The sequence below is a fragment of the Podarcis raffonei genome, chromosome 3 (genome assembly GCF_027172205.1).
Source record: "Podarcis raffonei isolate rPodRaf1 chromosome 3, rPodRaf1.pri, whole genome shotgun sequence".
Classification (NCBI taxonomy): Eukaryota; Metazoa; Chordata; class Lepidosauria; order Squamata; family Lacertidae; genus Podarcis; species Podarcis raffonei.
This window is the reverse complement of record NC_070604.1, coordinates 65,491,381-65,506,588: the sequence shown is the minus strand read 5'-3', so window position 1 is coordinate 65,506,588 and position 15,208 is coordinate 65,491,381. Positions and strand designations below refer to the sequence as shown.

At 42.7% G+C, this 15,208-nt stretch overlaps 2 protein-coding genes across 2 annotated transcripts; one reads left to right on the top strand and one right to left on the bottom strand.

Annotated features, from left to right (window-relative positions):
- Window positions 1-5,074: 5,074 nt before the first annotated feature.
- Window positions 5,075-5,947, top strand: SF3B5 (splicing factor 3b subunit 5). Its single transcript, XM_053382085.1, has one exon. It carries the CDS (start codon window positions 5,248-5,250, stop codon window positions 5,506-5,508), a length of 261 nt encoding a protein of 86 aa, XP_053238060.1. The 5' UTR covers window positions 5,075-5,247; the 3' UTR covers window positions 5,509-5,947.
- Window positions 5,948-6,583: 636 nt separating this feature from the next.
- ZC2HC1B (zinc finger C2HC-type containing 1B) lies at window positions 6,584-15,092 on the bottom strand. Its single transcript, XM_053382084.1, has 8 exons — window positions 14,206-15,092; window positions 13,657-13,721; window positions 12,186-12,305; window positions 11,230-11,368; window positions 10,381-10,511; window positions 8,688-8,793; window positions 7,485-7,557; window positions 6,584-6,762 (listed from the first exon to the last, which is right to left on the bottom strand). The coding sequence occupies exons 1-8, from the start codon at window positions 14,240-14,242 to the stop codon at window positions 6,738-6,740; spliced, it is 696 nt and encodes a 231-aa protein (XP_053238059.1). The 5' UTR covers window positions 14,243-15,092; the 3' UTR covers window positions 6,584-6,737.
- Between the last annotated feature and the right edge of the window lie 116 nt (window positions 15,093-15,208).

Below are 15,208 nucleotides of genomic sequence, written 5' to 3'. Positions count from 1 at the left end.
GAACAACCCAGGGATAATACAGCATACTGCAGGGTAAGTCATGTAAGGTTGTAGCTAAGTGGCAGAGCACATACTTTGCATGGAAAAGGTCCCAGGTTCAGTCCCTGGTTTCTCCAGGCAGGGCTGGGGAAGACTCTTGCCTGAAACCCTGGATAAGTGCTGCCAGTAGATGATGCTGAACTAGAGGGATAAGAGGGATATAAGTATGGTATAAGGTATCTCTCTGGTTTCCTAAGGTTTAGCAGCCAAGGCTTGTCCCTTAGTCTCTATAGCCATGTGCTTATGCTGTGTGTGACTCAGACCAGTTCTTCTGTGGTAGGTGGGGGAAGCTTTTCCAGTATAGGCTTTGTTGTGGTTTATGCACCCTGAATTTCAGTTTTCTCCTTGCTATCCGTGTCATGTGGTGCTCCTGATTTACTTTGCAGTATAGCCATGAACAAGGAGTGCTTTCATATATAAAATTAGTATGTGCCTATTAGCCTCTCCTGAACTAATTGTGTGGCATTTGCATTATAAACATATTTAAGGAAAATCCAATTTAAGCTTCGCCTGTGAAAACGCCCTTAGTCCTTTGAAAATCAAGTTGCAAACACAGCAGTGTGTAATCTACTTTTTCTTCCTTCCCTCTTATTTAGCAATATTTCCTGTGGAACCTTCAAGTGTACTTACTTCCTCATCCATCAAGTTAATTTCCTAGTGGTTTGTTTTTATTAATCACATCTACTCTCCAGGCAACCCACCTGCAGCTCAACTGCTTGTCTTGGAGTTTGAAAACAATTCTATCTTCATTTCAATATTTGAGTGGAATTCCCTAAGCTCGGTAATTACATTTAGGTAACAGATGGAAAGACTCTCAGATTGTGCCAGATGAACAGTGCAAACCTATTCATGCCTACTCAGTGATAAAACTCTTTGCATTAAATAGGGCTTACTCCCGGGTAACTGGAAACAGGATTGTAGCAAAATTAATTTTGACAGATGAGCTATTGACAGGGAAAAGGAAATTACTTACCATGACTCACAGATGGTACTCTGAAAACTGTTCAGGATTGGATTCCACCCACACACAGAAAGAAGCAGGACCCACCAACTTTTGACTGAGCTGAAAAGTAAGGTGCCTCTAACTTGCTCCCCAGATAATTTGGACCAGCAGAAGGGCTCCTTGGTGTTTTATCTCCTGTTCTATGTTTTTGTGATTCACATCTAATAAGTGATATAATCTCACATTTAGATTCACATCTAAACACTGATATGAAACTTCAACCACTCCGGTCCTGGCACAATACCACCATCCCCAGCCGTTGTGCCAGAGCCATGCCTTCTGCCTTCCAGTACAACATGGACCAAGACCTATAGCTTCCTTTGTCTCTCCAACCAAAGTGACACTTGGAACTGTACCGTGTCTATAGTGACCCTCAGACACTCTGCATTTTGCATGGGAACCAAAGCACTTTTAGCAGTCTTCACTACAAACTTGTGTGCCCTGAGGCACTCCAGTGTCATTGGCACACCCCAGAGGCTCTGTTCTGTGGAAGGTGAGTGGATCCGTGTGACATCTAAGTATGAACATAGAATGAGCCACCCTTTGTTTAGTCTGGTGGGCTACCAATGCTACCAGGATCTTGGTAACTGCTCTAAATGCTGAAGTGAATCTGAAGAGTAGGGCTCTGTCTTGGAAGTGCAGTAGCAGAAGCACAGAAACCATTTTTCAGGTAAATGGGCACCATGAAGTTGCCCTCTGTTGTGGGTGCTATGAGCCATTTCCATGTTTGCATCAGAACATCCCTCTTCCTCTGGGACTAGGTCACTCAGCCGCTTTAGGTCAAGGATGACCCAGAGCTCCCTGCTATTCTTGGCCAACTAAGAAAGAATTGAAGTTAAATCTTTTGGTCCTGTAGAACTGCTTCTATCGCCCTGATTTCTAGCACCTGTTTAATGTTCACCACCATCATGTAATGCTTTGACATCACAACTGCCCTGATCTTGTCCCAATGTTGTTGTGGCATCTGAGGTTGTGTGAACCCATGTGTTCCAGAGGTAGGGCAGTCAATCCCCCCACATCTGGCAGTTTTGTACTTTTTAGTTTCCTTATGGAAATAAGATGAGGAGGTGAAGAGGATTGGTGAGTTCTGGTGGCTAAAGCCTTGGACTCGAACCACCTCCATTTGCTAGAGCCCTGAAACTGGCACTTGAATTTCTGTGAGGTCAGAAGGGGGGGGTGACATGAGAGACACTGAGAAATGGAAGATAGGATTGAGTTGCATTCAGTGTAGCATGAAGTACCTCCTTGTGCAACAGGACTTTCCCCATTTTCCTCTCTTCTGTGCCCCCGAAATCTGAGTCATTCCACTCACACAAGTAATTTGCTGAATACTGCCCAATGAGTTTTCAAATAAAAACTTTTGCACAATGTGTACGTTGACTTACAAAGATCACCCAGCCCTCTTTTTTTACTTTACTATCCTTGCACCAGATCCTTATCTTGATGGATAGTATGTAGAAGTTTCCCTCCCACAGGGCTGTCACTTGCCACTTCAGCCGGAGTCTGGGACTCAGATGCAAAGGATTGCAACAGCAGATTCTTGAACTTCTGCCATGCTTCTGTACCACAGCTCCAGACCTGCCCGCCCATGTCTGGCAGGGGCATTCTGTCCCCAACAGGTGTGCTAGCTGGCTGCTGGGAATTGTACCCCAAGAAATATGGAGGGCAGCATGTTAGCAGAGGCTGGGCTTCAGTCTGTGGTTTATTTCCAAGACTCAGTAAAATTAATGCCTGTATGAGCCACAGGAAGTATATAACCTTCCATTTTGAATTTTCAACTTGGAATTTGCCAAATATACAATGTGATAATGATTAATTATAGGAATGGTAAATCAAGATTGCCTACCAATTTCAAATAGCAATCTGTGCTCCAGCTGTTCCAGCTGAGGCATTCTGGTCAGTCATGTTAGTGATGAAGTACCAGGTATCAGTTCAACTAATTGCACGTGTACACAGACTGTACACTCACTGAATGTTACATGTGAACAACTGTGCAAGTATACAGCTGAACTATTTGTGTGCACTGTTTGTGTGCACAGAATGAACAGTTGTTGAGCATACATAATGAATTGCCATTGAGATGCAGACGTATGGAAGTGCTGTGTGAAGATGTCATACACAAGTAAATGTTGCAGTACCTGGTGATATCTTTGTGGCTCCCAAAAGTACCTTTGGGATCACAGAAATTCCCATTAGACATTCCCATTAGACATTATGTGTTTTCTGAGACTGTTTTAAAGAAGGGAAAACACAGCTTGGTATTTAGTGGGTTAACCTGAAAGCCTGGAACTTACAGCTCAATTCCTTGCTTTCTGAAACTGCAATCCAACCCCCACACACTGTACTGGAATTAAATCCCATTGAACTCAGTAGGGCTTGTTTCTGAATGGACAGGTGAAAGAGTTGCATTATCAGTCATTTTGGAAAGTTTTATTAGCTAAAATAATTTGAAAACATCGCTATGTGAAATGTTCTAAAATACCAGTATAGCAGGGGTGTCTAAACTTGGGAGGCCAGTGCTCACATTTGCAATTTTAAGGAAGTGCTGTGGGCACCAATCACTAAATGTCTGCCATTGGGTGTTTGGAATCACATAAAATGGCTACTGCATCTGTCTTAAAACTGTTGGCCCTGTATTTTCTTGACTTTGGGTTGATTGGTTTATGAATCAGGAACATCCTAAAAACTAGAAAACTCCTTGAAATATATATTAAAACCCTATATCCCCATTTCCCCTTATTTTATTCCACTTCACCTGGATGAAATAGTTTTTTCTTAAAACAAACCAAAGCCAAGGACTGCTGTGATGTCAGCAAATGTTCAGTATTATTTGAAGGTGAATTCCCAGTCAACAAAACAATGGAAGGCTTCCGCTGTGTTCATTCCACTGGTCTTTGCAGTCACGCTTATTATGTGTGTCTTCACTAGCAAAGGACTCAGTAATGCAACAGACTTCATAATTTGGATAAAATATTCAAGCCATTGCCTTCACATTAACCCCTATTCCTAGAAACGCCCTGTTGCCGTCATGCTGGCTTTTGCAGCATCGATCAAGAATAAAAATGAGTTGACTTTCCAGAATAGGTTACTACGACATCCAGCGGCCATTCAGATTAACTGCACAGGCCAAACTTCCAATTATTTTTAAGCCAATCTCTACACAGTAATTTCAGGAATTTATTTAAGAGTACCGACTGCAAGCAGAATAAACAAGCAAAAGTTATTTTCCTCTGGGAGGGATTCGGCACAGTCACCTCTTTTTCCTCGTCTTGCTCACCATCTATTCGGGTGGAAGGTCGGTGATCACGGTTGATTTCGACTCCAGGTTCAAAATAGGGTAATTTAGATTATGAAAGGGCTCGGCGCTCAAGTCTGTCGGAAAACTGCGGCACCTCGTTTGTCAATCTCTGCTCTCTTGTTTGATATTTTATTGCTTTATTATTTTTATTATTCTGTTGGGAGCCGCCCAGAGTGGCTGAGGAAACCCAGCCAGATGAGCGGGGTATAAATAATGATAATAAATTATTATTACTACACTTACCTAGAGAGAGGAGGGACTCTGCGCGTACTCAGAGGCACGCCTTCGCATTATTACTTCGCATGACCCGAGGCTGAACCCCGACTATGCAGTTTGTTAAGCCTGATAAACCTTGTACAAAAGAGATGAACTTGTGTTTATTTAATGAGCACAAACTCGCATTCTTTCTACAGGGCTTGAGGAAGCGCTCCTTTGGAAAAAGCGATTCCCCACGGACCTTCACAGGGGATGTTAACTTCTGCTCTCCATACCGAGAACCATGGAAACAAACAAGGGGGGGGGGAACCACCCCGGTGAAGGCGAAACGAAAGCATTTCCCTCATTCGTTTAAAGGCAGGTAGGGAGGACTAACATTGGCTGCGCCGTGAGCAAGGCCCGCCCCACATTCGGCGCGGCGGGTTGCGACTATAGAGAGCGAACGTTTACGATGCAAGAGCGACGTTACCTAGATACCGCAATAGCGCCAAGGTCGATCCGGAAAAGGAAGTGCGTATCTGATCCCTCCTTTTCCTCCGGCCTCCATTTTGTGAGGTGCTTTCTGGCGGCCTGGCAGAGGCGGGCAATTCGGTCGAGCTGATACGGTTTCGTCCTCTTGCGTCCCTTTTGCCGGCTTTGAGACCCCGCCGCCTCGGTTGCCGCCTTCCTCCTCCTCCTCCTCGTCGTCGCCATGACGGACCGCTACACGATCCACAGCCAGTTGGAGCACCTGCAGTCCAAGTACATCGGGACGGGCCACGCGGACACCACCAAGTGGGAGTGGCTGGTGAACCAGCACCGGGACTCGTACTGCTCCTACATGGGCCACTTCGACCTGCTCAACTACTTCGCCATCGCCGAGAACGAGAGCAAGGCCCGCGTCCGCTTCAACCTCATGGAGAAGATGCTGCAGCCGTGCGGGCCGCCCGTCGACAAGCCCGACGAAGCCTGAGCCGCCTGGCGCCCCGCACCGCCCGGGAGAGAAGGGGCGGGAAACGGCAGCCGGGGCGAGATAAATTTGGGAAGCGCCGCGACGAGGAGGGCCGACGGGACGCGGCTTCTTCCCTTGCCTGAGGCCGCCTTCTCTGGAACAAACCCTGCCCCTCCTCCCCCTTGTTGCGCTCCCGGGGCCAACTTCCTTTCGAGTCCCAGGCGCCTTCGGAGAGCGCGGCTTGTGAACTTCCCTCAATTCTGCCCGGAACTGTGAGAAGCCCGTCCATCGCGAGAGACTGAGGCAGGTGGTTCCCCTTGCTCGGAGGCGGCGTGAATTTCTTGGAAGAGGCCTCAAAGCGACGCGTCCCCTCCCCTTCCCCCGCCTCCCTCTAGATTTTGAAACTTTTTTGGGAGGAATTTAGGCAACTATCTAATAAATGCCACACTCCGCCTTCTAATCTGTTTTGTGGTGATTCGTTAATTTATACAGGAGACGTCAGTCAGGCTGTATTTTTAAGCAAGTCCCGTTGAACCCAGTGAGGCCCATTCAAGTCAATGGGGCTTGCTTGTGAGTAGACCTGCATGGGATTCATCTGTAATGGACTGCACAGAGGTAGCTACAGGGCAAACAAATACCTGCATTTCAAAATGTTATATGTTAAGTGCGAAATTGCTCTCAAATATTTGTGGACATGTACAGAAGCAATGGCCCCCCATACTTTTAGTTGAGGGTTGCTGTTACTCTGCTTCATGCAGTCCTCTCTTTTAATTACCATTAAAATGACTGGAGGCTGCACAACATATGTATTGCATATTTTCCACATCCATCACATAAGGTCACCTAGGGTTGATTAGTCTGTTGATTATTTTTCTTTCATTAGTAGCAAAACCCAGTGATTACATGTAGCTAACCAATATAATGAGGGGGAAAATACTTAAATAAAATGGAGGGGGATGTAATGGTGAACAAATAGGAAACACTTGGCTTGAACTTAAAATTACAGCATGTGTGTGTGCATATGACTCCATCGTCCATAACCATTTGCTGCTATTGTATATACGCCAGCTGCAAATATTGAGTCAACTCCCAGGAATTTGATCATGTTTCTTTTATTATTGCATAGTTCGTAAAGTCATACAGGTTTCATGAGACACAGGATACATGTTTATCGGTGAACTAGTTTGCTGGACTCCTGGGCTGTAAAAAGTAAGTGCTCTTATTCAGAGGCAAGGGGCAACATGCCACCCTTATTTTTTGCCCTGTACTGGAACCCTAAAAGCAGTAAAACATTAATTTAGGAGGGCTGTGAAATAAAGCAGATCATATACAATGGTATAAGTTTCTCTTTTCTCTGAAGGTGGACTCTGTTAAGACTGTTTCAAGGTACAGATCAAGACCACTTTGAAATAGTTCAGCTAGAAAACCTTGAGAAACTGATCTATTTTTATACCCCTGATACAGATGCTGGTATAGCAATACATGGTTATTTTGTATGATTTTGTTTACTAAAATGGATATTGTAGGCCACGGGTGTCAAACACAAGGCCCGCGGGCCGAATGCGGCCCGCCAGACCTCGTCATGTGGCCCGTGTAGCGCCGGCCGTTCTACACAGGAAACCTCCACTTTACATGCATTCAGGAAACCTCCACTTGCTTTTATATTGAGCGCATGCCATCCTGTGATGTGACAGATACAACCGGCCCTTTGAGGGTGACCAAACTGCTGATGCGGCCCCCCGATGAATTTGAGAAATGAGAGTTACATAAATGGATACAAATAGCAAAATGTCATGTTTACATTAAGGTATCTGGCACTTGCAGTAAGTTTTGTATTTCCACATTTTACAAGCTTATTTATTCTGTATAAAAAGTTCTTTGGAATTGTCCTTTTTCCTTGACTGGTCTGTTTCTCAACTGTTTTTCATGGCTTTTAAGAGAATTAAGATTGGATCACTCATGTACAAACCCAGGGATGTAGTTACTTTGTTTCTTACCCAGGCTCCTTCCCAGAGGGAATTCCAGGTGCTTTTTTCTGCAGCGTTCCACCAGAGGTTTCTGCAGCACGCCCTTAATAAGAAATCAATTATACCTCTTTAAAATCCTTTGCAAAAATGCATTCTGGGCATAGTCCAGAAAAAGTCAAGCACTGATTTCATTTGTAGAATTACAGTGCATTCCTATACATCAGGGGTGGCCAACTCCTGAGAGACTACGATCTACTTTCAGAATTAAAACCTGGCAGTGATCTACCCTCGTTTTTTGGGAGGGAGGGTTAGGGACTTTTTTGCAGCTCTTCTGAGGGAGGAACAGAAGCAGCCACTAACCTTACGATCAGATCGCTGGTTTCTAAACTCTGGCTTCCCTTCTGTAACAATAGAGGCCTGTGCAGGGAGAGGGGCCAGGGCCGGAAGGGGGCCAGCGATCTACCAAAACCTCACAGGGATCGACCAGTAGATCGTGATTGATGTGTTGGACATCCCTGCTATACATGTTTGCTCAGAAGTAAGTTCCACTGAGTTCAGTGGGGCTTGCTCCCAGGTGAGTATAGGATTGAAGCTTTAAGCATTAAACTTTCATTGCATTTTGAAAGTGCTTGACTGTTATTATTTCCAGTCTTAAGATCACTATGCTAAGGTTTGCTTGGTCAAAGTTTGTGGGCTTTTCCATAACTCAGTTTTAAAATACAAACCAAAGGCAAGAGTATATAGCAGAATAATTTTGAATATTTATTTCACTTCAAACCAAATGCTATATCCCCTCCACTGTTTCTAGAATTATTTCTATCCTGCTTAGCCCTTTGAGCCCCAAAATAGGTTCTCTAGATAGTTTACATAAAAAATCCAAAAAGCAAATTATATTGCATATCAATTAATAAATTATTAGTTCAAAAGTAGTCTATAAAGCCATCGTAAACTACAGAAAACTCACCTACTAAGCCCTATGATACTGTTAGAATAGTTCTAACGGTTACAAAATTGGCTTAACCAGAACAGTAAAGGCATCCATGCAATATGCAACAGCAGCAAAAATGAATCTCTTCTACAGGGTGGTTTTCACGATAGGGCATACTAGCTAATGAATGTGAAATGCAATGAAATGGTTTAACATTAAAGTTTGGGAGGTGCAGTTGAAAGGAATAATTTCTGTGACCCTCAAATATTTCTGAGCATTAATTCAACGTTATTTTTGCTACTTACCTATTACTACTTGGCTTGGATCAGTGCCTTCCTGTGTCTTGTTCTGAAGCAGTGTTCCCACAGCACTTGTTAGGGTTGGTTCTTTTTTGGGAGTTGCTTGTTTGCCCTGGAAAATACGCAGTAAATATATAAAGAATGTTTTAGCATACATTCATTATGCAGTACAGTTGATTTATCACATTTGTATCCAAAAAGCTTAAGGAGCTTTGGGACTATCATATGTTTATCCTCTCAACAATCCTGTGATGTTTAGGTAAAGAGTGGCTGACTACCCAAATATTCTGCAGTGTGGGGCAGCAGAATTCAAACCAACATTTCTCTGATCCAACACTATCCACTACACCACATTAGCCCTTCACTAACTGAAGTTGTGTACAGTGGTACCTCGGATTACATACACTTGAGGTTACATACGTTTCAGGTTACAGACTCGGCTAACCCAGAAATAGTACCTCGGGTTAAGAACTTTGCTTCAAGGTGAGAACAGAAATAGTGCTCTGGCGGCGTGGCAGCAGCAGGAGGCCCCATTAGCTAAAGTGGTGCTTCAGGTTAAGAACAGTTTCAGGTTAAGAACGGACCTCCAGAACGAATTAAGTACTTAACCCGAGGTACCACTGTATTAGCTAGAGTACTTAGATTCTCCCCAAAACCTCTCATAATTTTCAACAAGACAAACTGGAGGAGAAAAAACCTTAGAAAAATTGCTTTATGGCAGGTAAAGGACCCCTGGACAGTTAAGTCCAGTCAAAGGTGATGGGTGTGACGCTCATCTCGCTTCAGGCCAAGGGAGCTGATGTTTGTCCAGACAGCTTTCCAGGTCATTTGGCCAGCATGACTAAACCACTTCTGGTGCAACGTAACAGTGACGGAAGCCAGAGCGCACAGAAACGCCATTTACTTTCCTGCCACAGCGGTACCTATTCATCTACTTGCACTGGTGTGTTTTCAAATTTGTAGGTTGGCAAAAGTTGGAACACAGCAACGGGAGCTCACTGTTGTGGGGATTTGAACCACTGACCTTCCATTTGGCAAGCCCGAGATGCTCAGTGGTTTAGACCAAAGCGCCACCCACGTCCCCTATAGCAACCCTACAGGGACTAAATAATTTATGCATTTTTAAAAAAGGTGAAAACCTTCCAGTCTGTTGGTTAAAATATTTCTGCACATTTTCCTATGGGGTTTTTGTTGTTTGCAAATTCTGGTTTGACTGGTTTATTCATCCATCAGTCTTTTTTGTAGCTCAAAAAATGTGACATCTGGAAACATTTTGCAGTCTGCTTTTAATGGGAGAAGAGTACTCTAGAACTTTTAGAGTGAAGTGGCAAAAATTAGTAGAAAATAAATAATGTTGCAATGAACATGTATTCATTGACCATAATATAATATATGCTTAGTCATGGACCATGACTCATTACTGCCTACACTGATTGGCAGAGGCTCTCTAGGGTTTCAGGGAGGTGATATTCCCAGTTCCAGATGTACATGCCAGGGAATGAATTTGGGGCCTTCTGCATGCAAAGCAGATACTCCACTACTGAACCGCAACCCTTCTCCAGAATTCATGGGAAAGTGAAAGAATTAATGGAGATACATTTGGCAGAGCTCCTCCTTGTTTTTATTATTCTGTATAGGCCCTGGAAGAAGGATGGGATAAAAATGTGACTAATGGCTTGAATACAATAAAATTACTTACAGGAGGTGCTTTGGATCCTTTCTGACCTGGAGCAAATGCACGCCTGGCTGCTTGTTCTTTGCAGAAATTGATGTGCCTTTCTGCTGCAGCCTCATTAAACCTTCTCATGCAGTAAGGACACTGAATATAATCTGAATATAACAAAGGAACAGGGGCTATAAAAGCAATTTATATAGTACCTAGGAGACAACATCACTGTTATAAAATATATAAATAATGTGAATATGCCACAATGAGCCAGTTTCCCTTTGTCATCTGAATCCAGGTTCATGGCTTAACTCTCCTGGACAAACCATGAGCTATAAACCACAGGACAGCTTGGTTACAGCTTGTGGTTAGGCTGGAGAAAGCTAAAATAAGCCCAGGCTGGGACAACATGCTGAGCCAAACTGTGGTTTAGCTCAGCATTGCACAGTAGCAAAACAACTGGGGGGGGGGAGCAAAGCAGACACAATCTCCTCTCCAGTAGCCTGCACATTCATGCTAAGCCATGCTTTGAATTAGAATGATGTGTGAATCAGGCTTATGCTTATTATCTTGCAGATGAAGAAATTAGGTTGAGAGAGACTTCCCACTGAAACAGTAGCTGAGTTGAAAATTATTCCCTTGAGTGGAAGTCCAGTACTATCCACTAGCTCTGTTTTAGTTAATTGTCCAAATGACTCTCTGAGTTAGACCCAGACTGCCCTTGGGCAGAATTGTATCCATGGGATGTTCCCACAGGTGAAGGCAGTGAATATCTCTTCCTCTCTGCAGGAGATTTCTCTGAATATTTTGGCCCCTCTGTGAGCCTGGACCCAACCCTCTATTTTTAAACAAGGATGAACAGCTTCAATGCAAGTAAATAACCTGGATTAATGGTTGGAGGCGGTGGCGGAGGCAGAGGGCGGCCTTCTTTCATAGCTATTGTGGCAAGTTTGGCTGATCGGATTGCATTAATGAAGTCCTCATGTTGTTGTCTCCAATTAGATTTTCTCTCTGTTTGGCTCTGAAAAGGAAATACTTGAATCACATTTTTGAGTCAGATGGTGCATTAATAGATACATAGTCCTAAACTGTTTTTGAAAAGAGAATTTCAAGAGATGTTAAATGCGTTATAATGATGAAACAATAACAAGCAATAATAAAGTTTAATTATCTATTAAACACAGGTAATACAGTTCCTTGGTTTTCTTGTGCCAGGTGCAGAAGAGGGGAGATAACTATGACAGTGTCACCTCTAACAAATGAGTGGGTAGGTAGGATGGGTTTTGGGGTAGGAGCGTGGTGGATTTAGGTGGGAGCCAAAGCCTGGGCTTGGTGGAAGATTTGAAGAGGGAGGGTATGGCAGCCTGTGCATAGATGGAAAGAGATTAGAGAGCCTGGTGGGTAAGGGCAAGTAGATGAATTTCTTAATCTTGAGTTGAAGAATCATGGAATCACAATGCTCACCTCTTATTTGAGGCAAGCATAATGTATTCTTAGGATCTTTATTTCTGAACCAGGAAATAGCAATTAAACTAGATGTTAATATGAGCTCTAAATGGATGGTTCCAAAAGCACAGTTTCATGGTGAATGAAGAAGTCTTGGAGGGCTTGTAAAGAGGAAGAAGAAGAAATATGCACTTACTTCCTAGTAGGCAATGTAAGGGAAGCAGAGTCAGAGGGATAGTCTATGACTCAGTGCTACAGTAACTTTTACAGGACATTTCAACCCTATGTATTAGCACAGTCCTTATGTCTGGCAAATAAGTCACCCCCAACTCTTGTGAAACATCCCTGAACTGATATATTTGAGTTGAGTTGCATGCCTAATTCAAAAATACCTTCAGGGGTGGCTTCCTCTTTACTGTTGGAATGTCAGTTCCCTGCAGTCGCTGTTTCAAGGAATTAAATGGCTTGCGCTTTTTGTTGAAGACTTTTCTGCATATTGGTTCATGTCGTGCCTGAGATGGAGACAGAGAAAGGTCTGCCAAATAAGGGTTGATCAAAATAATGTTATTCTGAGCTCTAAATATAGGGCTCCAGAAATGAAAGGCATGATTAAGTCAAGCCTTGATTTAGTGTGCCCAAGCTTTTGGGAGTCAGCAAAGGAGATGATGCCTAACTTGTATGTATATCTAATTACCTGTGTCTGAATTCTATCCTGGACATGGAATAAATGTGGGTATCTAATTTGACTAATCTGGGATCCTTCTCATTTTCTCAAGTTAAATATTAATAAGGTAGGTGTGCATGTTTTCCCTAGCAGAGGTGTAATTATTTGGCTGTAGTGCCAACCAAGTCAAGTGGCTTGTTCACCTTTGATTGGCTCAGGCTGTTGCACCTGTAAGGATATAATCTTGTAAACAGGGATTTTAAAAACTTCTTTTAAAAGAAGCAGCATCGGTTTTTCTTGTTTGGTTTTTATGCTGGGTCCAATGTAATGCCTTTGTAAAGGCTGCGTGGCTTGGCAAAAGTCTAGTTTGAGGATAATGTATAAACCACCCTGGACACTTTAAAATGGCCTGAACAAGGGACTTTTAAAACTTGTAATTCTGAATTCCCCTTGCTAATTGCATGTTAGCTAAGCGGTGAAGGAAGGCATATGAACACCTAAGTACCCAGGAGGCCCAGGTTCAAATCCCTACTCAGTCATGAAGTTCACGGTGTCTCCTAAGTCAGAAGGTGGTTGTGAGGACAGAATGGAGTGGGGAGACCCAAGAAAGATGATACATAAAGGTAAATTAAAAAAAAAAAGTAAATGGGGGGGGGGACCCAGCTCTTGTGTTTACTGATATTCATGTGGTGGCAGCTGCTAAGAGTGGCAATTAAAGGTAGTTTAAATGGGAAGTGAAAATGTAGCATGGTCATCCAATATTCAAAAGGATTCCTGAGTACATGAACTTGAATTGGTCCAAACTGCCCAGAGCTAAGGGACTGAGAAACACATTAACATATGTAAAAATGTTGTGAAGGAAACATTGGGAATTGTTTCTAAGATACGTGAGGTATGCGTACAGCTTCCATTTATTACTGGTTTTTCTTCTCTTTGCATTGAATAAAAGGCAGGGATGAGGGATATTTACTGTAAACACTAACAAGTACTTCCAAGTACTTGCCTGTTGCTATTTCTGCTTTGAATTCCTTAAAAGCTGCAGTCTATGAAAGCTTCTGCTGTAAGGTTAACTTCAGCTGTGAACCAGCCTACTGAATTCATTCATTAACAGAGTCATTTTCCATTCTTGCTTGGTCAGTTATCTTAAGGTTGCTTTTATGTCACTAAATATATTCAGTGGTTAATTGTCTTGTTTTTACCAGTGCATCCTGTGTAAAATGTCTTCCACAGATTTCACAAGAAAGCAAATTCTGGCTGCTACCATCTGTGTGAAATGGAAGAATACAAGTTATTACTTACTTATCCAGGGTTTTCTAACATCCAAGAAATCCACACAATCTCATTTTTTCTCTTCCAATTGTGCTTCCCCTCTTCTCGTGATATTAATCCAACTAATATTGTTTTTAATGTATATGCTGCTACATGCCAATAAATAGCCCTTTAATTAAGTTAGAAAAAGAATTAGGCAGAAAGTCTGCATATGAAAAAAGGTGCTTCCATAAGGATGTTACAAGGTTAATACTTTGAGTGATGTATTACTTATCATACTCACTGCATGAATGAGGGTAGCTTCCATGACTGTGGTCTGTTCAACATGTCTGACATATTTCTATGAATAGCTTCTGCAAATATCAGCCAGTACGGACAAACATTTACTTAAATGTAATGAAGAGCAGAGAGCCTGTGCAAAACCATTCACTGATAAAAGTTAGTTACAGCTCAAAGTAAAGATTGAGAACATTACATACCTACAGCTCCTGCTTTATTCCCAGGAATCACACTCATCTCATAGTGCAGTGATATCAAATTCTGCCTTTAATACTTTTCAGGGAGACAGGAGCACCAGGTAGTTTACTCTTGCTTATCTAGCTCCTTTACTTGTAAAAGCCCAAGTTAAATGTCATTGGCTGACAGTTAAAACAATTATGACACATGCAACCCCTCCATCATGCAATGATGCACATGAAAAAAGAAGTTAAGCTACTCTGAATACATTTGTTTCCTCTACAAGACAGTTATCAGTGAGTGTTAGTAATGGGGCACCTTGACTTAATAGATGTTCAATAAGGCAGTTGGTTCTTCAGCTACAGAAACTTCTAAAGTAGTTAAAACTAAGAGGCAAGCTTGAAGTTAGCAGTTTGATTTGCCAAGATGAACTGTTTACCATTGACCCCGTCCCTCCTTATTAAGTGGACAGTGATAATGTGTTGTAGGAACCACAAGATGCTCAGGAAAGGTTCTTTGAGGGAAATTCTGGGAGGCTGGGCTAGCAATGTATAACCATGATCACTAGATGGAATTTCCATGTTCAGAGGCAGTAGAATATAGAAGCTGGAAGAAGATCATGCTCAACTTGTGAACATTTCATATTCATCTGACTAGCTGCCTGTAGTGCTGAAATATATGGGTCTGCTAGCGGAAGCCCATGCAAGGACTGCTCCCACAAATCTGTTCTGGAGGTTCAGGGGATCCCCAAAACAGCACGCAGGGTGAAGAGAGGGAAAATCATTTTGCAAGCAGAAATTCCCATAATTATCTCCTTAGTGCTATGTTGAATTCTACCATTTGACTCATGGCCTGATACTTTAACATGAGGTTCTTAAGATAACACCCTGCCTCTCCAATCGCAGGAGTTAATTTCTCTTGAACACCATTCCTGTCAGCAGCAACACAGAAGTATTAACTTAAACGTTAAACCAAGTTTTGAAATTCTAATTGTTATAATGAAAGCAGACAAAAGTGACTAGTAAA